The sequence below is a fragment of the Myotis daubentonii genome, chromosome 6, assembly GCF_963259705.1.
Source record: "Myotis daubentonii chromosome 6, mMyoDau2.1, whole genome shotgun sequence".
NCBI lineage: Eukaryota > Metazoa > Chordata > Mammalia > Chiroptera > Vespertilionidae > Myotis > Myotis daubentonii.
Window position 1 is genome coordinate 74,631,207 of NC_081845.1, and position 26,044 is coordinate 74,657,250.

The 26,044-nt window shown below is 40.5% G+C and overlaps 1 protein-coding gene across 25 annotated transcripts in view; it reads left to right on the forward strand.

Annotated features, from left to right (window-relative positions):
* Window positions 1-23,334, forward strand: part of DST (dystonin) — a 440,752-nt gene extending 417,418 nt beyond the window's left edge. For 10 of the 25 annotated variants that reach the window (XM_059701312.1, XM_059701319.1, XM_059701329.1 and 7 more), the window contains 14 exons: window positions 2,530-2,673; window positions 3,335-3,523; window positions 5,327-5,456; window positions 7,076-7,239; window positions 8,132-8,294; window positions 9,618-9,772; window positions 9,952-10,026; window positions 11,443-11,460; window positions 14,142-14,259; window positions 15,777-15,848; window positions 16,775-16,974; window positions 17,376-17,486; window positions 20,839-20,962; window positions 22,065-23,334. In XM_059701312.1, coding sequence (XP_059557295.1) covers window positions 2,530-2,673; window positions 3,335-3,523; window positions 5,327-5,456; window positions 7,076-7,239; window positions 8,132-8,294; window positions 9,618-9,772; window positions 9,952-10,026; window positions 11,443-11,460; window positions 14,142-14,259; window positions 15,777-15,848; window positions 16,775-16,974; window positions 17,376-17,486; window positions 20,839-20,962; window positions 22,065-22,327 — 1,926 coding nt within the window. In that variant the 3' untranslated portion in view covers window positions 22,328-23,334. The remainder of the gene's footprint in view (window positions 1-2,529; window positions 2,674-3,334; window positions 3,524-5,326; window positions 5,457-7,075; window positions 7,240-8,131; window positions 8,295-9,617; window positions 9,773-9,951; window positions 10,027-11,442; window positions 11,461-14,141; window positions 14,260-15,776; window positions 15,849-16,774; window positions 16,975-17,375; window positions 17,487-20,838; window positions 20,963-22,064) is intronic. The other 15 variants (XM_059701317.1, XM_059701320.1, XM_059701331.1 and 12 more) reach the window with 4 other exon arrangements.
* Window positions 23,335-26,044: the final 2,710 nt, after the last annotated feature.

A 26,044-nucleotide genomic window follows, 5' to 3' on the forward strand; every position in this document is an offset into this window, starting at 1 on the left:
TGCAGATAGCTCTTAACAAATGTTTGAGTTTTTTTAACCTTTGACTCTAACTACCAAGAATTTGTAATGTAGCACTCAATTTTATATTGATGTCAGGATTCCTGTTATCTTTAAAGGATCTGTTTAACCACTGAGTAACCTCGTCTTTCAAGGTCAAATTAGAAATAAATCATTAATTCCAGTGTAGCATGGGTTACATCATCTATGGAGACTTTTTATTTTAATTACTATGCTCTCAATGATGCATGATGTAACCTATAGCAATGAAATACTGCCTTGTCATTAATAAAAGTGACGTGAGTTTGTATGACATTATCTGGAGGAATGAAATGCTACCCACACCATTTAAAGTTGAAGCTAGAATGTAAGAAATCAGCTAAGAGTAGGAAAATTACATCAAATTTACTGTGACTATTTTATTCAGTTCAATGTTTTGAAAGTGTAGTTTATGTTACTATAGGCTGACCATCAGCCAGCACTGAGTTACTATAACATACGTAGGCCTGGGTCTCAGAGCAGCCCCTTGAAGCCCAGGTTCATATCCATCACCCTTTGGAAAGGAGCCCACTTGTGGTCTCGCCACTCTCACAGCAGGACCAGGGCACCCCCAGGAACACCAGGAGACAGGTTTCCAGAGCAGAAGTCATGGCTTTTTACAAAAATTGTAGGTCCTCCAATAATATCATTTCGTTATAATATTGATGAGAGGCGATAGGACTTTAATTCTTGTTCATATCAATTAGCCTATGATAAAATTGGCTTTGTTCTGTTGTTTTGCTTACAGTCACAGAACCTATCGACCATGTTAAGTGAGGACTTACTGTAATTATCTTTAAATATTTTTAAATAGCATAAGCTACTTAAATAACATGCAGTTTTTTAAAGGGCCTCTTAGTAATGAACATTACCTAATTGCAGGGACATTATTCATTCTTTTTCATTTCCTCTGCTTCCCTGCACACATTCGCTGATAGAAGAGAAACAGAATATTTAATTTCTCAGCCCCAGGACTAGAGACTTGTTAGTATAAATCAATTCCTAACAATGGCGAGTGTTCCCACATGAGCACACACTACTCAAGTGGCACTCAGGCGAGATTGGAAGAGCACAACAGGGAGTTGACAGCCCAGTCCCCAGCATTTGGGCAGGGCCAGGCTCTTGTACGTTTAGGAGGGACTAGAAGTACATGATCATGTCAACTGTCCTCTGCAAAGTACAGCTGTTGCTAACCTCTGAATTTCTCTTTATAGTCTAGTTTTTCTTCCTTTCATTTAAGAGGATATATATTGGGGGAAATTAGAATATATTTAGAGGTAGGTCATGATATTTAAAAAGGTAGGTCACCTGTTAATTGAAACTTGAATCCACAGAAGTAATCATGTGTACACAAAAGGTTGGAAAGCACTTATTCAATCACAGAAACACAAAATTGAATCTTTGATCTGTGGACCTTAACATCTAGAAGATATGGATAGAAACAAATTAGGTCAGCACAGCAAAATGCTCAAGTAGGAGGCATATGACAGAGCTGCTTCTCAGAGCTTCAAAACAAAAGGTCACTAGACTTTATAGTAAACACCTATGTTTTCAGATGATCACAGGGTATGGGTGTCTGCTGTGTCTGCAGCCTCTGGCACTTCTTGACAATGTGATCAAGGAATCCTTCTAAGCATGGGGGTCCAGATGGGTTGGGGCATCTGTGGATGCTTGAAATTCAGTGTGGTTTTGGAAGCTTGTCACCTGTCCTCGTTTTTTAAAACACACTTGCAGAGTTCTCTGATTCATGTATCTATGGACACAGTTCTGATGACAGAAAGTAGTTACAGATGTGAGGCATTTGTAAAATAGTTGATTGGAAACCCTTTCCTTGGACCTATTGTGGCTCATCTATGCTGCTGGGGCAGAGAGTGGTTCCTACTGGCCATGGGAGGGAGGGACAGCTTTTACACTGCAGGCCTGCTGTCTGGCCCGCTCACTCCAGCCTCCCTCTCACTCCGTCCTGGTTGGATATTTGTGCCATCTCTCCCACACCCTTAACTTTTCTAGCTCCTTTCCCAGCCTTCTCTCTTCCTTGGCACCTCTTTTTGGTACATATTCCTATCTTTCCTGATATGGTTAATGCTATTTTAACTACTAACCCCCTTGTCTTATTTGTTAGGTGTTTGTTCTTTTTTCCAATCAGTATTATTTCTATCTCTGGTATTACTGTCTCTCCCAAACCTACTCTCCATTAATACTATAATTATAATATCTCCAGAATCAGGAGAGAGTACATCTTGTGTAATGTATCTATATATTAAAAATGTATCATGTAAAGCATGAGATACTATCCTATAACTGTATTTTAAAATATGTATTAGAAACTACTTTATTTCCTATTTTTGTGCCTTCTCCTCCCTTAATGCGCCAATTAGTGGATCATTCCCAGCTGTGAATAAACCAGTTGCACTCGGACAGTCAGATGACTGTCACCGGAGTTTTGTTCTCAGCCATGCCAACAGCTTATTGAAGCCTTTGCTTCTGCTGCAGGAATTCATGAAGAAACTGGAGGAAAAACGAGCTGCCCTCAATAAAGCAACCAGTATGGGGGACGCCGTCCTGGCCATCTGCCACCCCGACTCCATCACCACCATCAAGCACTGGATAACCATCATCCGGGCCAGGTTTGAGGAGGTCAGTGTGGCTCCAGCCATTTTTCAGAGCAGTGGTAGCTCTGACAGTCAGGCTGGGGGTGTGGAAACTTCAGCTTTTAAGATGCACTCATGGCCATGGGCACATGAGGCCTCTGCAGAGAGAGATGTCTGTCACATGCCTTTCCTGTGAGCATCATCCGTCCCTGCAATCCACTTTTCTTTAAACAGTGGAGGGCATGTTGCAGCCATGTCCCTGAAACACGAAAAGGCAAATACTTGCTTCTTCGCTGTGTCACTTACTTCCGGTCTCGCTTCCACATTGTGTCTGTTGAATAACCCAGCAGTTGGATAGTATTTCAGAGTAGTATATGCATGTGGAATGAATTACATACACGAAGCTCATTAATTCTTTAAGATCTTAGCTATTTTTATTTCTACTCTGTTCGACATGGAGTAGGCATACTTGGTCCTTCAGAGAATGCATATTTGAACGAACGTGAGTTAGAAAACAAAGAGAAGTCTAGGTGATTGAGGTACATCTCAGAACTTCTGAAGGTGACAAACATCCCCGAGCTGGGTCTTGGTACCACTGATGGGATCTAGAAAGACTTCCAGCCCAGGATGATCCTAGTTCACATTGAAATCATGAAGTCATTCACTAAGATGGAAGAAATTCAGAGAAATTTCTATTTCTCCGCCAGGTGCTGGCCTGGGCAAAGCAGCATCAGCAGAGACTAGCAAGTGCTCTGGCTGGGCTCATTGCCAAACAGGAGTTGCTGGAAGCTTTGCTGACTTGGCTGCAGTGGGCTGAAACCACGCTTAGTGATAAGGACAAAGAAGCCATCCCCCAGGAAATTGAAGAGGTGAAGGCTCTCATTGCAGAACACCAGGTAAAGTAAATGCCATCCTACCCCCGTCTTCTCTGGTATTTTCTTTCACTGCTGTAGTGCTCAAAAGATTGCTTTGTACCTTCACGTCCATTCCTCAAACACACTCCTCAGCTCCTTCCAACTGGGTTTCTAATTCTACCACTGCCTTAAAACTTCTCACAGATAACTGAACTTTGACGGTCTCTCCTCTTTATCTGTTATCTTCCCAAAACTCTTTCCTTTTTGGCCTCTGTGAAGTTACACTCATGGGCACTGTCTCAGATGGGCTCCACCCCTGCCCCTCTGCCTCTCACATTCTAAGTGGCAGTTCTATACTCCATTCATCTCTCTCTCCCTCTCGCCCTCTCTCCCTCTCTCTCTCTCTCCTTCCCTCTCCCCCTCTCCCTCTTCCTCTGATCTCGCCCTTGCTGGTTTCATTGCTCCATGTTTGCATTTTCTACTATCTGCTGCTGTGAACATCTCCCGAGATGTCCACCGTCAGAACTCCAATTATGCAGCTATATCATCTTACTCAAAAAAATCATTTCTTGCCCCAGCTGGTTTTGCTCAGAGGATAGAATGTCGGCCTGTGGACTGAAGGGTCTCAGGTTCGATTCTGGTCAAGGGCACATGCTCAGGTTGCAGGCTCTATCCCCAGTAGGGGGCGTGCAGGAGTTAGCCAATCAATAATTCCCTCTCATCATTGATGTTTCTGTCTCTCCCTCTCTGAAATCAATAAAAAATACATATTTTAAAAAGTCATTTCTCCTGTATATCCTGCCTGTTTTAAACTCTGAAATGATGGACAAAACACTAACCTTGATCTGTTTGCTTGTTAGTCTAACTTACATTTACAAAGAGAAACGTTGTGTTGGCTTAGGTGGTTAAGCAGTAAACATTGCCATTATTATTTTAATAAAAAGATAAGATGTTGGTGTCTTTCATGGCCCTGCACTGTCTCAGGCCATGTTCTCTGTGATCAAAGGTATTAAAGTGATCAGAGTTCTCCAGTGTAACAAATATTCCAGAAATGTGTCACTTTTCACAGTCATCTGCCTCCTCCTTTCCCCATCCTTTTTCACTGCAGCCTCTGCCTTTGCTGCATAGTCCAGATAGAGGGATGCATATAGTAATAATTATATATATATATATATATATATATATATATATATATATATATATATATATATATATATCACTGACAATATAGTCAACACGAATAATAAGCCTAAGGAGACAAGGTAAGAAATGGCAAGATAGTCAGACCTTTTAAATATAAACTTAACCTGAATAATGTTTACCCTCCTTGGCAAAGCATACTCATTGACAGAAATATTTAAACATATCCCCATTTAATGTGGATGCTTTTTGTCACTGTATATCACAGCCATCTTAAATATGTAGGTGAAGTGTGCCACGGAAGAGTCTTAGGGGCCACCCCAGTGAACCAGTTCCTTTGCAGACAAATGCTCACTTTAAGATCCTTTGAAGAGCGTGGACACTTGATTCTGGCTGGTGCACACACAGGTTCCGCTATTCACAGCCGCTCCCATGTGGGGTCTTCAAATGACAACCAACTGCTTTTGTAATCCTGGAATTACTTAGCAGCTATAACATTTTATAGTCTTTAGAAATGAGTAAATGCTATGTCATGATGGTTTAGTTCCCCTATTCCCCCAGCCCCCCTAGAGATAAAACACGATGATCTATTTGTTTTTCAGAAATAATAGTGTGGTCCTTTTATCCTGTTGTTTTTAGTTCATTTCTAAAGGTGGCTTTCTCTGGCATACTTGTATTTAATTGATATGAATTCTTGCTTTTCAGACCTTCATGGAGGAAATGACCAGAAAACAGCCTGATGTGGATAAAGTTACCAAAACCTACAAGAGGAGAACAGCTGATCCTTCCTCGTTGCAGTCCCACATTCCCGTCTTGGATAAGGGACGAGCAGGAAGTAAGCCGTGGCCAAGTTCTTTAAAATGAAGATGGTGCAGCAAGGAAGTTGGCTTTCTTTTGTTTTGGTTTATTGTTTGAAGTTTTGGAGCAATTGGTGATTCTACATGAGCTCTCGATTCTAAAAGGTTTTCTTGAAAGAATACATGGGCTCAAATTTCATAGCCACTCATTTTAAAATAAAGAAAAAGACACGTCCAGGTCAGAATGTATAAGTTCATTGGCTTGAAGTCTATCTTTTCAATTAGCTAGAAGAAACTGAAAAGTTTGCAAGAAGAACAGAGATCATCAGCCCCTTTGCATTGTCTCGTTTTGCTTCTGTTATGGAAATAACCTTAGAGTGGAATGGAACAGAAATGGCCGTGACCTGGATAAAGTTCCTGACCTATCTGTTCAGTAGTGACCAGCAATCTGATAGATTTTGCCCATGTTTGTATGACTGTAGGCTACCTTGACCCAATGAAGTAACATTAAAAAAAATAATAGCTAGCTTGGAGAATATTTTTTAAAAGCATAATTTATATCATCCATGTGTATATTTCTGAATGGTGCTATGATTTAAAAAAATGGTTTCAGATCTATTGTAGTTACTGTGTTGCACTAGGAGGCAAAGCAACAAAGTGATTAAGAACTCTGGAAACAGACTCCTTAGCTATCATCACCACTCACCAACTGGGAAATGTAACCTTCGACAAGTTACTGAGCTCTCTCTCTCTCTCTTGGCCTCAGTGTTCTCATCTGTAAAAGGGGATAATTATAACCTCATTGGACTGTGGTGAGGATTAAATGAGCTAATGTTCCTGAAGTGCTTAGCATACTTTCTGGCATATAGTTAAATGCCCCATAAATATTAGCTTTTGATATTCTGACATGTGTAAAGCCCCATGGGAGTTAGGAATTCTGGGCAAATCCCAGATGGACAGCAACTTCCTATATGACCTTAAGCCACAGTAATTTTTCTAAGCCACAGTTAACTATTTAGTGAGGAAAATGTGTTGAGACAATTGTTCTGTGAAGTTGTAGACATTGGTGAAAAGTAGCCAGAAAGAGGGAGAAAACTTTAGTGAGGCAGCAAATTGTGTGTGAGACTACGCATGGGAAACACAGTGTCAGTGGGAAACGGACTTGGGTGCAAGCTAGTGTCCTACTTCCACATTGGATTGGAATTGTTCAGTATCTCGTTCTGACTCTAATGGAAGCCCAGTATCTCTTGCCCTCATTTGCCCTCACCTGTCCTGCTTTCAGCCTTATTCTCTGCGAAGGGCAACTAGGTTTATGTAACTGATTCTGACTGTTCTCACTACCTTGGGAGATTTCTGTTATCATGCCTTAACAAAGAGATGCCTTAACAAAGAGAAGGGTCACAACGTACTTCATTCTCATTGAAATGGCATGAGTATGAAGCTCAAAACGGTCTTAAGCGTACATTTATGGAGAGAGCTTTCCAGTACTTAAATGCACCTGCCATTGATATTGGGCATCATCTAAACAGGGTATTTCTCACTGTGCTACCCAAGAATGAAGTTGATTCAGCCTTAGCTAGGAACAAATAAAGGCCAAACCTTATCTTATTTCAGAAGCCCGGAAACTGCCGTCCTAACTCAAGTTTTATTTTAACAGGAAAACGCTTCCCAGCCTCCAGCTTATATCCCTCTGGGTCACAGACACAGATTGAAACCAAGAATCCCAGGGTCAACTTACTGGTGAGCAAATGGCAGCAAGTCTGGCTCCTCGCATTGGAAAGGAGGAGGAAGCTTAATGACGCCTTGGACAGACTAGAGGAGGTGAGAATCTCGCATGGATATTCCGCACTGTATTGTCATTTGCTCTGTTTACTGGGACACATTGCCAACGTCTTGGTTTTTCAACTTTCCTGACAATACTTAAGCAAACTCCTGCTATTTGAGTGTGTATTTTACTTCTAAAATTAATACCACAAGTATGTACATTTATGTTGGGGGGAGGGGAAATGTGATATGTGGAACTGGGACTTAGGGAAGCAATAAAGTGAAAAAATAATATGTTTCAACATAGTCAGAAACTGACTCAAGAAAAGATCTAGCCCTGACTGGGTGGCTCCGTTGGTTGGAGCATCGCCCCCTGCACCAAAAGGTTGCAGGTTCGATCGCTATGGGAGGCAACTCATCAATGGTGAGGATTTAAAAAAAAACCCACACAAGATCTAGCTTGACATATGTTTGCTTGGTGGTATTAACTAGCAAATATAACCATTTATAATTCAGATATTTTCCTTATAGTCATTCTTTGATCTGAGAGTTAGGGTTTCAGATGGTGAAACGGGGCCATTGTTAGCAGTCTAGGGGAGTGCCAGTTGCAGACAGCGAGTTGTGCTGCTGAGCTGGGCCTACTGCCCAGTGGGCACAGAACTTACCCGTGGCGTGACTGTGGCACTGTCAGGAATTTTCAGTTTGACTTTTTTTGAGAGTTTGATTTTCCCCTGTATTTGTAAAGAAAAGCCAGAATGACCACAGTGACAGTAATACACTTTACAGAAAAATTTTTTTTTTTCTGTGTCTCCTTTGTAAGGTTATACCTTTCTTTGAAGTGGGAAAGATACCTGTATTACCTAGAGGCTCATTAAAAATAACTTTCTTCATATAAGCTATAGCTTGAGCACAGCATTAACCCCACCAAAATATCTTATGTCCTTTTCAGCTGAGGGAATTTGCTAACTTTGATTTTGATATCTGGCGCAAAAAATACATGCGATGGATGAACCACAAGAAATCTCGGGTGATGGACTTCTTCAGGAGAATTGATAAAGACCAGGATGGGAAAATAACCCGACAAGAATTTATTGATGGCATTCTTTCCTCAAGTAAGTCCCAAGAGAAGTGACTGAAATGGATGGAATTTTTAAAGAAACAAGCACAGTTTAAAATTGTGGGGCTGGTAAACTCGTGTTACCGATAAAGCTTCACCTTTAAACTTGGCTATGAAGTCACCACTCTCAAAAAAAAAGTGCCTTTGGTAAAATTTATGGCTTTGGAGTCAGACACCCTTAACTAATTGTGTTTCCTCATACCATTGAAGCTGTGTCCTCATTAGTATAATAAGGTTAATAAAATGTGATTCTTAGATTGTTTGTGTTGCTTGGCAAAATGGAAATCAGCAAGCCAGTCTCTCTCCCTTTTCTTTCTGATTGACATTCTGAGCTAACATTATCACTAGTAGGAAATTAGGACTCTTTCATATAAACGTTGGAAGATACACATCATCCTCTTGTTTGATGGTCTGGTCATGTGTATGTGATAGCTCTGGCACATATTAATGGAAGTCATTCTTAAAGTAAATTTCATATAAATTATTCCTTAAGGAAAGTGGTAGTTGAAACATTTGAAATTTGCTAATATTAAATAGTTAACCTAGAAAAATAGCAATTTCAAATGATTCACCCTAGGAGTAATTAAAGATAAATTTAGATCATATACATATATATATATATATATATATATATATATATATACACACACATATATGTGTGTGTGTGTGTGCGTGTGTATAGTGATTTCATTTGTTATTATATAAATCAATTTTTAAAAAATATTTTAATATATTTTATGACCCTGATAATTTAATCAACCACATTAAAATTAAAATGTACAACTGAGACTGTCTTAAGGAGGAAATTAAGTTACACTGCCTACTATTTTTTTTAAAGACTTAAGTCTTTTTATAAAATGTTATAGTAAGTAGCAGGTCTTATAAAGTTTAATTGGGAATATCGTGTGGCTTATACTGAGAGTATCTTAACTATCACTTGTATGTGGAATCTAAATAAAGAGTCAAACTCATAGAAACAGAGAAGAGTGGTTGCTAGGTTCTGGGGGAATGGTAAAAGGTTGGTAAAGGGATGCAAACTTTCAGCTCTAAGATGAATAAAGCCTGAGGACCTCATGTGTGACATGGTGACTATAGTTGATAACACTGTATTGTATAATTGAGAGTGGTCCTTAAATGCTCTCTCACACACACATAAAAGATAAATACATATGTGAGGCATTAGATATGTTAATTAACTAGATAGAGGAATACTTTCCCTGATATATACAAATATCAAATGATTACAATGTACATTGTAAATATCTTACAACCTTGTCAAGTAAGTAACACTACTTGCTGTTGTTTTGAAAATATGTAGAGTTCCCTACCAGCCGCCTGGAGATGAGCGCAGTCGCAGACATCTTCGACAGAGACGGCGATGGCTACATTGACTACTATGAATTTGTAGCCGCCCTTCACCCAAATAAGGATGCATACAAACCTGTCACCGATGCTGACAAAATCGAAGATGAGGTACTCACTATCTTTCCACCGCTTGCAGCAACATGACTGCACAGTGTGTTCTGCCAGATCTCATGCGCAACTCATGCAGCCCTTTTATTTATTTCCATGTTTAGCAGTTGGTCAGGGTATTAAGGATTCATTATGTAATAATAACATTAAAGTGGATATCTCATTATTGTTTTTGGCAGGTGACGAGGCAGGTAGCTAAGTGTAAATGTGCAAAACGATTTCAAGTTGAACAGATTGGAGACAACAAATACAGGGTAAGTTTTCAAAGTAACTTTGTAGTTCTTTTAAAGCATAAAACTCAAAATTTGTTTGTTATTTGATCTGCATTTTTTTTGTAGGAGTGCTAATTATTTATTTTTACCTCATATAAAAATTGAATGGTGTATGACTTTCTAACTCTCATCATTTTAAGTTACATAAAAATAGCGTGCATTTTCTATATAAGGATGTACCTTTAACATGTACATTCCCTTTAAGAAGAAAAATATTTGCAGAAAAACACATTACTTATATTTATATTGCTTCATATGACTTTACTAAAGGCCTGGTGCATGGATTCGTGCACCTGTGGGGTCCCTTGGTGTGGCCTGTGGGGATTGGGCCGAAACCAGCAGTCCAACATCCCCTGAGGGATGTAGTATTGTGCGAAGCGGCAGGCGGCTGGGGAAAAGGCCGAGCCTAGGCCCGGGCACCGCTCCTGCTCATCCCGGCCCCACTGCGCCTGCCGCCACCTCTGCTGCCGCTCCACTGTGGTCTCTGCACACCAGTCCTAGGGCAATGCTGGTGCGCCCATGACCAAGAAGCAGCTGTGGGCTCGCGCCCATTCATTCCCGATCCCAGTCCTAGTCTGAATAGGGGAGGGGCGCGCAGGGGAAGTGTCCATGGGAGAGGCTCACATGGCCGCAGCTGCACTCACCAGCCATGAGCCCGGTGTCTGGCACCTGTTGGTCAGCTGAGTGGTGCTCCCTCTGTGGGAGCTCATTGACCACCAGGGGGCAGCTCCTGCGTTGAGCGTCTGCTCCCTGGTGGTCAGTGCGCATCATAGCAACCGGTGGAATGGTTGCTTAGGCTTCTATATATATAGATAACCTATATTATATGATTACAGGTAAGTTTTCATCTTTTCAATAATAAAGCTATTCCAGGCCAGAACAACAAAATCAAAAATGTTGTCTAATTTTTATAAAATGAAAAAGAGGCAATGTTTTCCACTTGTACAGTAGTATTCCCTTTTATTCAGAATCTCAATAACTTGGTTCACCTTCCTCAAAACAATTACTTGAAGACGAATGTGACTTCATCACTCTTTCGCATTTTTGGAACGTCTCTGATATATAGTAGCTAGATAGAAAATGTGCCAGGTATTCCTTAATACAGTGTATCACTTACACAAAAGAAACATTATTCGTTTTTATTTTTATATTTACATATTGAAAAATATTCATCTAAGTATTTGAATTTTTAGTTTAAATTTGAAACCCAAAGATTTTCAGAAAATTTACATAGGGGATTTTCTGATTATTGGGTTTGAAGTTGGATACCTGCACATCTCTAAACTAGATGCTATATCTAGAAGCCCTGAGTGTGAGTGTGTGTGTATTCTAGAGCCATATAGAAAGTTTCCTGTTGAACTAATTATATCTTTCTTCCATTTTTCATTTTTTTATCAGTTCTTCCTGGGAAATCAGGTATAATTCAGTGGAATGTATTCGCAAGTTCCCAATGATTTTTTAAAACTTTAATTCATAGTCATTAAAGCTTGCCATGGCCAATCTTCCCCATGCTGCCCCCCTAGCTACTACATCGTTGGTTGGCGTGGTGGTTCTGTAAATGCTACAAGGGTCCTTGATCCAGGATCCCTTTTTGCCTTGTGTCTCAAATGAGGAGATTACTTTTAAGCAAACCAGATAATGAATTGTTGTTTGGCTGGTTACAGTGTTACAAATGCCATTTTCAGTTCCCATTGTTGATAATACTATTAGCCTAGGGTTTATGCCAGTACTCATTGGAACACACATCCCTACATAGCTTCGTTGGTGTTTACCACTGAGGATGTGCGATACACAGTAGCTAGAGAAGCATCAGCATCAGGCAGAGACACAAAGACAGGGTATGGAGAGGCCTCAGTGGCACTCAGCCACAAATAATGTGTCCTTTCCAAAGCAAATATTGTCCATTTGTCCTAAATCCATTTAGAACTTTGCATGCTGTGAGTAGAAATTTTAACCCTGGAGGTTTTGAATGCTGTAATTCCTTTTGAGAAAATGTATCCCTTGTAACTTACGAAATCTTAGTCACAATTTATGCCATTTTGACCTCACATTTAAGTCAGTATATAAACTGTGTAGTGGTACTGCACATAAGAATTTTAGAACTAAAGACAAGAGCAATCATGTTTTGATTGAAACAAGGAGGATGTTTTTTTACTATGTGCTTTTGGAAAGAGCTGTGCTATTTATAGTACCTGACCATATCATATTAGTTATTACTCTGCCTCGTAGTTTTAAGCCCATATTACATCTTAAACTTCAAATTATCTACGATCCCCACTTATTCAATCACATAATCGTTTCAAATAGAAATGTTTAGTTAATTTGAATAGAGGTTTTTAAAACTTCTATATGTTATAATACATAAAAAATTAGTTTCTATTCTTGTTATTTGGAGTAGCAGTTAAGCTAGCATCATTTATTTGCAGAAAGGATTAAATACCTCACAAGGTTTTCTTTCGTTGAATGCACAAAGAACAGCATTAGTCTATTTTTTCTTGTCTCATAATTTGGCTCTTGGGAGAATTAAGGAAATTCTGAAGACAATGTTAGATAATGTCTTCTCAAATTAAAATTTAAAATCATCTGTGTATTAAAATTGAAATTTCACATGTGTAAAGTACTTCAGCCAGTTCCTTAAAACTTTTGTTTTGAATGTAATCCTGGACCAAAAATGTCTGGTCTAATTATCTGGTTACTTAAGGGTAATTTTCTTTCAGTCCCCTCCTTTCCCTTTGCTTATCAGCAGCACCAAATTTTTTTTCTAACAAAATAAGTATATATATTTTTTTATTTTTTACACTTCAAATACATTATAGGAATAGGTTCAATGATAGAAAAGTTAAATCTCAAGGCTTAAAAATTGACTTAGAATTTGCAATATAAAAAGGGTTGATGTAAAGCGCATGAGTTCCTGCCGGTGCATTTTACATGCCTCTGAGGTCCTTCTGAGTTTCAGGGTCTTGAATGGTTGGCTTTGTTTTAGGGTTCACTTCCTGAAACTCAGTGGTTCAGCATATTGAAGGGTAGCAGATTGCTTCTACTTAAAATTTTCTGTTTATCCATCATGAGCCTAGGCAAATAGTCAAAGTCACAATTGTATTTTACCTGCCTTAAAAAAAAAAAAGCTATGTATGTGTAATTGACTGTTCATTTTGCTATGGTATCTGCTGGGTTGGCAGCCGTGAAATTCAATATGGTGCTTTTTATAAGTTGGATATGAGCCTATTAGAAATGATTTAAAAGTATAAAATTATTTCTCATGGGCTTTCAAAACAAATCAACCTTGTGATCAGAAACTACGTGTAGTCTAGACATGTATTCAGGACTTGCAAGATTTATAGCATATCCAAGTGATTGGAGATCCGTGGAAAGGGCAAGACAAAGATGACTGCTTATTACAGTCAGCAGTTATGGTACACACAGTTTGAAGAGAAAGTCTTTTAGATTAGAAAGCTGTATCATTAATGTGCCAGTGACTGTCCTAATGTTACAGTAATATAAAATGGCACATTTGTCCAGTCTTTGACAAATGGGCTTACCAGGTTATTAGCGATGCAAAAATTTTATTTGACTGTGAAATATTTATTGGTTATGTTCATTTACTACTTTATCACCTTATGAGTTTATGAAGATTTCTCCCACAGATTTCAATGGCAAAGTTTTAGTGTAAGAGGAGGTTTTAATGAAGAAGAATCAGAGTTTACTACATCTTCTTTAGAATCATCTTGCTTTGTATAAACCCTGGGCAAGTGGGCCCATGCTTATTTTCATGGCTGTTTGATTTCTAGAAACATTTTTCAATCACCACTTTACTAATGTATCTGTCATGAGAAAGAAAAATCATTTTTAGAAGAAATCTTCCATATTCTACTTGATAACCTTTGTTATCTTTTTTTCAAACTATTTCCTTTGGGCTAAATCAGCATGCAGCAGCCTAACGCAGATCATTACACACCCCTTTTTCTGAGATTTTACTAATCGCTGTGAACTAAGCAAAACGTTCAAGTTGGTTGCTTACGCTACTGCAGATCACACACTACCCGTTAGTGTAGAATGAGTAGTGACAATTAGAGGGTCTTCTTTCTTCATCTTCACAGTTTGGAGACTCCCAGCAACTGCGACTGGTCCGAATCCTGCGAAGTACCGTGATGGTTCGCGTCGGAGGCGGGTGGATGGCATTGGATGAGTTCTTGGTGAAAAACGATCCTTGCAGGGGTAAGGAGATACCTATGTTGAGATAATAGCACCATAAAAGGATGTCGATTTTGTATTCGTTTCTAGCAACAAAATCACGCTCGGGTATAATTTTGGTCATTTATTTACAATAGTGCTTCACATTGGTCTGTCAGCCTGAAGTGTCCAGAGAACTTGTGGCAGTCATTAAACCATGTTCTTCTCGTTGCTTTTTTACTTCTCTGGATAAACATGGGACTGGAGGCAAGAAATACTAGATTTCCTTTCTGAGACGATCCCATCTGCAATTTTCAAAATGAGCAATTGCACCAACCAGGGGAAGGATTTCATCTCTCATTAAATAGCCAAGTGGGAGGGGAAAAAAATTGAGGTGATGGATACTGAAGATACTGGATAGTAAAAGTTTAAAAGTGAAATTTTTTATGCAATTAGGAGGAGGTGAGGAAAGCAATACTTAAAGATTAAAAAAAACACACCAAGAATTGATAATGCGACTCTGACTTTCAAGTAGCAGAATATTAAAAATATAGACATAAACTATAGCTCTCGCCATGTCTGCCAGCCTAAGAGCCCTTGATCAGCTTTTAATTTTCCTTATTTTTCAGACCCTGTTGTCAGTTTTTGAATCCCTAATTGATTCACCTTACAAGTGGTCATTTGATTACCATTTCTAGTTAGCTCCCATGGACTCATCAGTAGGCCCATTTTTCTTTGAAAAAGACAAAAAAGACTTTTGTGCTTTCCTTGAACCCATTTTAATCCCTTTAAACAAACAAGAACAAATGTTGGTGCCAGCACTATCAGGCTACCAAGTGGGAGGTCATGGTTCCCCCAGTGGGCTCTTGGTTACCGAGGTTGCCACTGAAGACACAGGTGTGGTGGGTGAGTTCCTCTGTGGTCAGCAGGCCTCTCTGCCAAGGCCATCGTAGGATGATCACACAGCCATACCTAGGAGCTCTGCTGTCTGCAAGTCAAAAGGTGTAAAATCACACCATTTTCCTTGTTGTTTCATACTTTGAAAATAATGCAGCCTAAGGTAATGTAGTTCCTTTTATGAAACAAAGAGATTAGAACAGTGATGACGAATATATGACACGCGTGTCAGAGGTGACAAGCGAACTCATTTTTTTGGTTGATTTTTCTTTGTTAAATGGCATTTAAATATATAAAATAAATATCAAAAATATAAACTTTGTTTTACTATGGTTGCAAATATCAAAAAATTTCTATATGTGACACGGCACCAGAGTTAAGCTGGCACGCCGAGCTCAAAAGGTTCGCCATCACTGGATTAGAACATGCGGTGTTCTATTGGGTTGCTTAGGAAAGTTGGTGTGACTGTGCAAAGTCTTCTAAATACATTTTTCTTATTGAGTCAAACCTTTGAGTACTTTTCCTGATACAACTTTTCTCCTAAATGTGTGCCAAAGGCCGGACCTGAGCACCCCTTTGCATATTCAACTACTGACTGTACTTTGTTTCTTTTCCTGCTAACAGTATTCTTTAATGTGATTGATCTCCTGTGTCATTTTTTCTAGTTCATCATCATGGGACTAAAATGTTACGTTCGGAATCAAACTCTTCAATTACTACTACTCAGCCTACTATAGGTTGGCAACCCCTCTCTTTGCCTCTCCCCTCTTACCTTTTCTCTTCCCTACTTTTACATTCCTGCTTTAATTATTTGTTTTAAAATAACACGCTTCATCCATTGCGTATGGCTTACGTCATATCCAACTGAGCTGGTGCTTCCAAACGTAAAGTCTGAACGTTGCACACACTTGCAGTGTGTTGCAAGCGTAGGTGATGTGTAAGTGATCAAGCACATGCTAACACGCTGCATCGGGTTCTCGTGGAGTGTTCTCCGTGCGCACATGTGTTCGTATGAGTGTGGCATCACTGATGACCTCCCGGATCCCTGGGTCTGGTGTTTGTTATTGCATGTTGGTAAAAGAGAGCTTTTCAAAGCATAAAATAAAAATACTAGCTGCCTCATTCCAGTGAAAAACCTGAGAGTTTCAATGTTGTCATCATGATTAACAAGCCATCTGTCCTTCTGTGTAACTCTATTGTTGGATTAATCCCAAAGTTGAAATACTGGCATTCTCCTTACCTCAGCAGCACATGCAAAAGGCACAATCCCTGCTTGACTGGCTTGTCTTCTCAGTGTGCGGAAAGGGTCATGAACCCATGTGGGCGTCAGTAGCTGGTGGATTAACAATATTTTAGCATGAGCTTTCCATTTTCATGCTGACTCTTTCTTTGATAGTGGTTATTCTGGCTGGCGTCTGGTGTTAGAATAAACACACTTTTTCTTTTCTTTCCCAAACTGACTTGTATCCAAAAGGAATGCATTGTAACGGAATGCATTCGCCTTTTTGTTATGCTGAGTTGGAGTTGGCATGGAAAAAGGTGTTCTCAAATCCTCAGCGTAATCGGTGGCGCCAGGTGGTCGTTCTTCCCATAAATGATTGAGCGCCTCTTGTTTTCCTTCCCCTTCTGCTCTGTGTGCCTCGTTGTGTGTTACGCGATCCAGCTAAAGGAAGGACGAACATGGAACTTCGGGAGAAGTTCATTTTAGCGGACGGTGCCAGTCAGGGTATGGCTGCTTTCCGACCCCGCGGCCGAAGATCGCGGCCTTCATCGCGTGGAGCTTCACCCAACCGATCAGCGTCTGTGTCCAGTCCGGCTGTCCAGGCGGCCTCCCCGCAGGTCCATGCCACCAGCACACCCAAGGTAGGACTCGGCTGGGAAATGTATTCCTCCTCCCATGCAATCAGTGTCTTGAGTATACTTCTGAATGTTGTAGGACCCTAGAATCTGTGAGCTTTCTCCATTATGTTCCTTCTCACAATATGGCAAATGAAGGATGATTCTTATTTTTTTAAATATATGCTTTTGCTGTATGGCCCCTGTGGAGACTGGGAGCTGCTTTTGTTACCTTTCAGATTGGTTTTTCTTTGTGAAGCTTCATTCATTTATTTGGTTGTGTATGATTTGCCATCAGATCTTTCCATGTATTTTTAATTATTATTGTTCTTACTGTGAAATGTGAGTCTTTGCTATGAGTATCTCTTTCTGTGGCTTTGTGTTTTACCTACTATCCTTTACGTTTGATTTGCCATTGTTCCATACAGATCCTCCATCCTTTAACACGCAATTATGGTAAACCATGGTTGACAAACAGCAAAATGTCAACTCCTTGTAAGCCAGCAGAGTGCTCAGACTTTTCCGTGCCATCTGCAGAGGTATCGTAAGGCCCCAGATTTCAGTCTAACAGCCTTTCATTGAAACTGTCACCCACTAACATTGCTTCAACTCTCCCTTAATATATGTACTTTTGATACTGCTATGTCCTTTTTTAAAAATATATTTTTATTGCTTTCAGAGAGGAAGCGAGAGGGAGAGAGAGATAGAAACATCAGTGATGAGAGAGTATCATTGATCGGCTGCCTCCTGCACGCCCCCTACTGGGGATCGAAACAGCAACCCGAGCATGTGCCCTTGACTGGAATTGAACCCGGGACCTTCCAGTTCCCAGTCCAGTGCTCTATTCACTGAGCCAACTCAGCTAAGGCATTGCTATGTCTTTTTAATAGACTTGTATAAAATAAATATCAACCCACCAGTTCTTGGAAGATATGAAAGTAAAAGGTTAACAGAAAAGACAGATTTTAGATTTTTCTCCTTGTATAATGTCAGTTTAACATAGCCACACCTGCAGGTTCTGTACCTTATACTTAATTTTAATTTTCTCTCTTGGGAGAGTGAAGTACAAGAGATTATATCCAGACTTAAGTAAAGTTTCTTTTAAAGCTGATGGTATGCTTTTGCTTCTAAAGATAAGAAATGCAACCAGTCCCCTTTAGGTGAGAGTGAGAGGCAGTGTCATTTGCAAGAGAAATCTAAAATAATTTCATTGAGTGTTCACTATAGGCAAGGTCTTTTTGAATGTCTGTTACACTTATTTCTGCCCCAAAACACTGGGTGGGTGAGACATAAGAGCAGGGGCTTAGTCATACAAAAAATTATGTGTCATTTACAAAAGGTACATATCTTTATTGGACTTCAATGGCTATTATTATTTAAGCAAGCTCTAGCTTTTTTAATATGGCATGATATATGGGGATACAATATTTAGGTGATATAAAATTTGCCAAGATTAACACATAGATCCTTTACATTCAAGTGAAAGTCAACCATATATCTTTTAAAGGAACTTCTCTGTAAAATGACCAACATAGGCACCAAATAAGCACATGTTTGATTAGAAAAAAAACCATAATCATTAGGGGGAGAAAATCTATTCTGATAAAAGGGTAATATACTAATTAGACCAGATAGATTGGTCATCTTCCAGACGTCCTTCTGGAGAAAGCTACAGTGGCGGGGGCCGAGGCAGGGGCAGTTAGGGATAATCAGGCCGGCAGGGGAGCAGTTAGGGGCAATCAGGCTGGCAGGGGAGCAGTTAGGGCAGTGAGGCTGGTAGGGGAGAGCAGTTAGGGGCGATCAGGCAGGTAGGCAGGTGAGCGGTTAGGAGCCAGCAATCCCGGATTGTGAGAAGGATGTCCAACTGCTGGTTTCAGACATCCCCCCAAGGGGTCCCAGATTGGAGAGGGTGCAGGCCGAGCTGAGGGATTCCTCTCCACCCTCCTCCCCGTGCACAAATTTCATGCACCGGAGCTCTAGTCCCTAAATAATGTCTTTTGAGTTGAAGGAAGTATTTCAGATTAAAGGCCAGAATCCAAGTATGAAAGTGATATGCTTTAGAAAGCCCTTTATGCTTTTTATAACATTTTCTGATCTATTATTTAATCCTCACATCAGTAATAAAACATAGGCAGGGAAACTGTTGTTTCCCTCATGCCTCAGATGGAAATAACATTCATTATAGGGGTAGAAATGGGGCAGAAACAACTCATTCTTCAACTCCTTCTCATTCCCCAGCCCCTCCCCCTAAGTGAGAAGCAGTAGTATCATAACATCTAGAGGTGCCTGTCACTCATGATGGATCTATTGTAGCAAAAACTGAGACCAGCTCAAGGAACATCAAGCAACATGTTTGCTTTAAATATTTTGAGCTGCTATGTTAGTTCAAAATTTTAAAAAGTAGAGATTCCTCAAATCAAAGTCTAAGCATGCTAATTTTGACTAAAAGAAAACTATGTTTTATTTCAAGTAGGCTCATCAGATAAAAAAACAACAAGCAAACAGACAAAACAACAGTGTACCTTTATAGAAGGGCTTTAAAGGTAGGGTTTAGAACAATTCAAAACAACCAAGGCATTCTGAGAATAACGCTTTGGGTCTTCCGTGGTAATGAATTCTGCTACCTTGAGTGATATATTTTATAATTGTGGGTCCTTACTCTTTTATGGATAATTGAGGTATTCTTAGTTAGGAATTTAACAAGATCAGAGATGTCAGATCTTGGGCAAATCACTTCCCTCCTCAAGCCCTCATTTTTCACATTTGTAAAAAAAAATTGTGATTAGATGAGTGGGAAGATTAATTGTGGTTATATGTCTGAAAATATTTTGAAAACTTAAGTATTATATGTATAGAAGTCATATATAAATTCTATACATATATATGCATAGAATACATATGTAAAATATATGTATAGAACATATATGTATGGATACATATGTAAATGAATTACAAATATTACGTTAATATTACAGATTTGTAACCCTGGTGTATCAAAAGGTCTTACATATGCTTTATTAAACATTTATAACTATTTAATAAAGAAACAGTTCATTTTTTTAATGCACACATAATTTGGATTAATTTCTTTCAAATAGCTCCCTTTGAGTTCATCAAGGAATATGACAGCCCCTACACTTCTCAGGAAATTGGTTTATTTTTTTTAACTTTCAGAGAATTTTCAAAATGTTGTCGTGATCTATAAAAAATGCAGTTGTTTTAGGCTTATGATAAAATTTCAAAGTTATGGTTGCTTTAGACAATCTCTGTGAACTCCTATGAGAATTATAAAAGAATTACCCCAAACATTGCCTAAGTATTTTGTATGGAAGGACCACAGAAGGTCATGGAGCCAGAAAATGAAGTGACATTTTACCAAGTTCTAAAACGTCACTTTTTTCCCCCCAGTTAATTTGTTTAAGTGATGGCTATCTCGGCTTTACTTGTTTACTTATTGTTCTATTTCTGTTGGTTTATTTCTGCCTAGTTTCCCAAAAGCGTTGGCTGTAGCAGAGTATCCAAGCACAATTTTTCAGCCCCATCTCCTCTCTGTACCACGCAGTCAGCATCGTTTCATCAGTATTTCTTAATTCCATACTATTTACTGACAGACTGGAACATACTAACGTACTCACAGTTTAGTTTGTCCTTTTTCCCCTTGCCATCATTTGGGGATCTCCATTTTTGTGTTTCTTCTTCAACATGAATTCCTTGTCTTTGGAAGGTTCCCCTTGAATTCAGGGAGAGAATAAGAAATTAGTGGAGACAAGCAAGTGGGGACCCCATGCCTCGCTGAAGAGGTCTAGCAGAGGGTTCGCAGCCATCTTTAAAGTGCTGTCGGTGATGACCTCGAGCAATATCTTGAAATGTGCTTTCACTGATTGAATACAGGGAACACCAATACAAGGAAGCAAGCTTCGACTTCCAGGATATTTATCAGGGAAAGGCTTCCACTCTGGAGACGACAGTGGCTTGATAACAACTGCAGCTGCCAGAGTCCGAACACAGTTTGCTGGTGAGTGTGGTGCATGCCTTTTTTTTTTTAAAATCCTCACCTAAGGATATTTTTTCCATTGATTTTTTTTAGAGAGAGTGGAAGGGAGGATGGAGAGAAAGAAAGAGACAGAGATGAGTGAGAGAGACACATGGATTGGTTGCCTCCCACACATGCCCTGACCAGGGCCTGGGATCGAACCCGCAACTGAGGTATGTGCCCTTGACCTGCAATCGAACCAGAGATGCTTCAGTGCACAGGCTGACGTACTAACAACTGAGCCCCCCCGGCCAGGGCGCATGTCTTGCTTTTGTGGCTTTTGAAGTACACTCTGGAGATGGAAGTCCCCTGCCCTCCGTGGGAAGAAGTTATGAATTGATGGTGCTGTGTTCTTTTGAAATGACACGTAGCCCCAGTCCTCCAACAAAGGTCGGGGATAAATGAGTCATGGGAGTAGGTGACTAGAAAACCCCTTTTGGAAAGTGCCAGAGAGAGATGAGAACAGAAGAAAGCTACAATAGTACCCTACCCCTCTTAGCTGGAAAATCTTGGTCCTTCTGTCTGCTTGGAAAATGTACTGGGCTCTATGTCAGGTGGTTGGAGAAACCCACCCAGGCTGGGCCTGACACCAGTGCTTCTCATGTTCTCACAGAAGAGTGAGCCTAACCCCTGGGGTTCTGTGCTCAGCGAGCCTGAAGTTTCTTTAAAGTTTCAAGTCCTTTAAATTCCCATGTGCTTTGAATTACTTGTCCTCGGGCCAAACCTGCACCTAAGAGTTTGCTCCGTGTTTGCACTGCACGCATCTGGGTATCCACACGACACTTGGGAAAGCACAACCGTACATGAGAGCTGTGTTCTTTATATCTGTTTGTAGTGAATGGAATCCTCTTTTAAGCCCAAACCTAAATTGTGTTAGTGAATCCAGCTTTCTGTATATTGCATCTGCTTAGAGGGGGGCTGCCTACCCTTGTGGAATGGAGAGAACCACGAACCCACAGTATTTTCTGAGTGCCCACAAGGTGTCAAGAGAAATCGCTGAGATTCAAGGTGGCACGAGGTTTCGGGAGCCTCTTGCAGATGGACCCAGAAATAAGGGTGACCCATCTCTGCCCTTTCTCCCCAGATCCCAAGAAGACTCCCAGCCGACCAGGAAGCAGAGCAGGAAGCAAGGCTGGTAGCAGGGCCAGCAGCCGCCGAGGCAGTGATGCGTCAGACTTTGACATTTCAGAAATCCAGTCCGTGTGCTCAGACGTGGAGACTGCCCCCCAAACATACAGACCTTCGCCCCGAGCAAGCTCTCGGCCGTCCACAGCCAAGCCTTCTAAAATCCCTACACCCCAGAGGAAGTCACCGGCCAGCAAATTGGACAAATCCTCAAAAAGATAGTGCCATTGGTTCCACCAAGGCCCTTCCTTAAGCATTTATTATTTAAGTTTGAAAGATGTAAAATATGATGTAGAAATTATTGTGAAATATTGCAAGAGGTGAGTTTAAAATTCTGCAGATGGCCTTATTTGTGTATTTGTCTTTTTATTTTACCTGTATAATTTTTTGTCAGATACTCTGGGGTTAAAGCCACATTCTATGTGAGGGGAAGGTAGAGTGTAACATGCACTAACATTTCTGCACTGTAACGTCGGGAGCACACACTAAAATCAGTTCCCGTACCTGCAGGTAAGTCTCATCCTCTAAAGCCACAGCCCTATAAGGGTAGCTGACGTTAAGGATACCTCATGACTTTTTCTTGTTTTTGTGGAAACTCTGAAATGGGGAAAGACACACACAAGGGAATATGTCAAGATGATTTTAATGTAAACTAAAAGCTGGAGGGCAGAAAGACAGACACATCCACACCCAGTTCTGTGAGTTGTATCTGACAGAGAACTCCCAGGAAGTTACTCGGAAGCACCCATGAGAGCTATGATGGTCAGGACCCTTGCACCATTTCTGTGCCATTTCTTCACGTGAGGCCAGAGGTGTCCTGGAGGGTAGACCTATTATACTGTAAGAATATCATTATAAAGTGCATCCATATAACTGTGAGGTTTTCTTTTGCTTGAGTGGACAGTAGCACTTGTATCATTGAACTCATTTTGTATTAAAGCAATTTTTGCTTGCCGAAAGCTATGAAATAAAACATGTCCCTTAACCACATTGCTATGGAATTACTTTTTTTCCCCCCCCCAGGGAAAAATCCGTGTATTTTTTTATGAGCAATATCAATTTGGAGTGACCAAAAGATACTTAAAAATGGGTTTATTTTGATTTCTCATCTGAAATAATCATGTTCTGGTATTATATCTATATTTAATAAATATATACATTTTAACTTATTATGTATACTCACTATAGAAAGATATTAGTATGCATTTAATAAAACATATTCACTTGAACATATGGAATACCTGATTATTTAAACTGAATTTTTTTCTGGCTTTTTGTTGTTGTTGTTAAAATAAAGGTTATATGTATGATGTATTTTACTAATAGTGTTAACAGGCTAAGCTTGGGGATATCAGCGATATGATATTATAATTATATAATAAAATTACATAAACTATTCATTCTACAAATCTACACTAATTAAAAGAGAAAGATGCAAATTGACCATACCTCTGTGACGCCCACCAGCCAATTAGGCGTGGGTATGCAAATTAACCCAACAAAGATGGCGGGATAGTTTGCATACGCAGGTGCCAAGCAGCCTCGGTCCTGGGTCAGGCGCAAAGCTATGCCCGCAGGCTCCCAGGACCATGGCTGGCTGGGAGTCGAGAGCAGCCGCCCAGCTTGACAGCAGACAGCAGAGCCTGCTTGGCTGTCACCAGGGCAACCCAGGAGCTGGCAAGCATGGCCCGCAGGCAGCACCCAGCAGGGCCTGCTTGGCCATCGCCACAGTGACCCAGGAGCAGGGAAGCATGGCCCACAGGTAGCTCCCAGCATGGCTGTCACCACAGCAACCCAGGAGTAGGCAAGTGGGGCCGCAGGCAGCTCCCAGCACTGCCTGCTTGGCTGTAGTCATGGAGACCCGGGAGCAGGGAAGCGCGGCCCACAGGCAGCTCCCAGCACGGCCTGCTTGGCCGTCACCGGGGTGTGGAGCAGGCGGGTCCCGCAGAGAGCAGAGAACCATAGGGAGTGGGCTTAAGCCGTCAGTAGGACATACCCTGAGGGCTCCCGGATTGGAGAGGGTGCAGATCAGGCTGAGGGACAACCCCTGCTGTGCACAAATTTCGTGCAATGGGCCTCTAGTATATTGAATAAGTGCCAACCATCTGATAGCCAGGCAGTGGCCCTGAGTCTACAGGGTTCCTGTTCTCTTCTATTCAAGGGGGAAACAGTTAATAAAGAAATAAATCACGAGAACACGTAAGCTGGATACAGGAGATATGTGACAGGGTGATTGATTTTATTACAGTAATATAGTAATATTCTTCTGGCCTGTGTACCTTTAAAAAGCAAATGACAGACTTCCTAACTACAAAAATGATGTCAAATATAACGAGAAGGATGGCAGATTGTTACTTTGGGTATGACAGGTCATGACTTTCCCCTTAACTCTGCAAATTTATTTCAGCAAATAGCCATGGTGGTGTTCAGGTTCAAGGGGGTAATATAGGTTCCCTGCATGGCCTTTTTCATGGAGGCAAAGTTGAAGAGTCTGGAATTTCCACAAACAGAAATTAGGTGCCATTCTTAAGTTATAGTAATTCCTTCTTTCTTGAAAGCATAGGTCTCAGGTGGGAGCCTTGATGGAAAGGGTAATTCTAACCTAAGAGATCACATGTTGTAATTCCTTCATTTGATTATAAGCCTGTCACCCAAGATAGCAGTTGAAATTGTTGTTTTTCCTTTGATGCTTTGCATGGGATCCCATTTCCATTTCAAAGACAAATGTAAGGGAATGATTTTATCTCAGCTTGTTTGAATGCTACCCCTGTTAAAGAGCTAGGGGTTTTGATTTTTTTTAGTAGTAAAATAATCTTTTGGAGAAAAATAAGTGCTTTAAAAAATATTTCAGAGATGTCTTCGGGAACTGCTACTAGTTAGCAGTGGCCCTCAGGGGAACTTTTCAAATGTAGATGTCTGATACTTGTTTCCTCTTGAGCTAATCCTAGAGCCTCAAGTTTCAGTGAAGGCAACAGACAGTCCTCTTCTTATACACATTCCTCTTTTCCCCTTTTTTATTTTGGTTTTGTTTACTTCTTGCCTGCCTGCCTTAAAACACACACACACACACACACACACACACACACAAATACAGGACACGGGAATGAATCTCAACTCTAAATATCTTAATGTAAAGGCTGGTTCTGTTAAGAGGTAAACAGGCATATTAAACTTTTTAAGAGTTTTAGAAAAATTGGGATCAGTAGTACCAAACTAGATGTGCTTAGGGGCGCACCACCAACTGGAGCTCAGATACTTTTATAAAGAAGAGGCAGGCCCTAGGTGGCTTGCTCAGTGGGTAGAGCATCAGCCTATAGACTGAAGGGCCCAGGGTTCGATTCTAGACAAGGGCACAGGCCCGGGTTATGGGCTCGATCCTCAGGAGGGGATGTGCAGGAGGCAGCTGATTAATGACTCTCTCATCATTGATGTTTCTATCTCCCTCTCCCTCTCTGAAATCAATAAAAATATAAAATAAAAATTAAAAAAAAAAAGGCAGAAGGCCAGGCCAGTGAGGTTCAGTGATTGAGCATCGACCTATGAACCAGGAGGTCACGGTTCAATTCCCAGTTGGGGCACATGCCTGGGTTGTGGGCTGGATCCCCAACGTGAACTGTGCAGGAAGCAGCCAATCAATGATTCTCTCATCATTGATGTTTCTATCTCTCTTTCTCCCTTCCTGTCTGAAATCAATACAAAATATATTAAAAATAAAGAAAAGGTAGAGAAGCAAAGCAAGGAAATATGGGTGGGCTACAGCTTACAGCCTAGTTGGCTGGCTGTGCTTGCTTGTCCTTGGTGTTTTGGTTTTGTAACCTTGAGGCATCCGCAGGCTTAGGTTTCGGTTTGCTTTTGTAGCCTGTACAGTCCGCCATGCCTTCGAGCCCCCTCTATCTAGTAGCCTCCTTGTTTCATGAACAGTTCCAGGTTTAAAGTCCT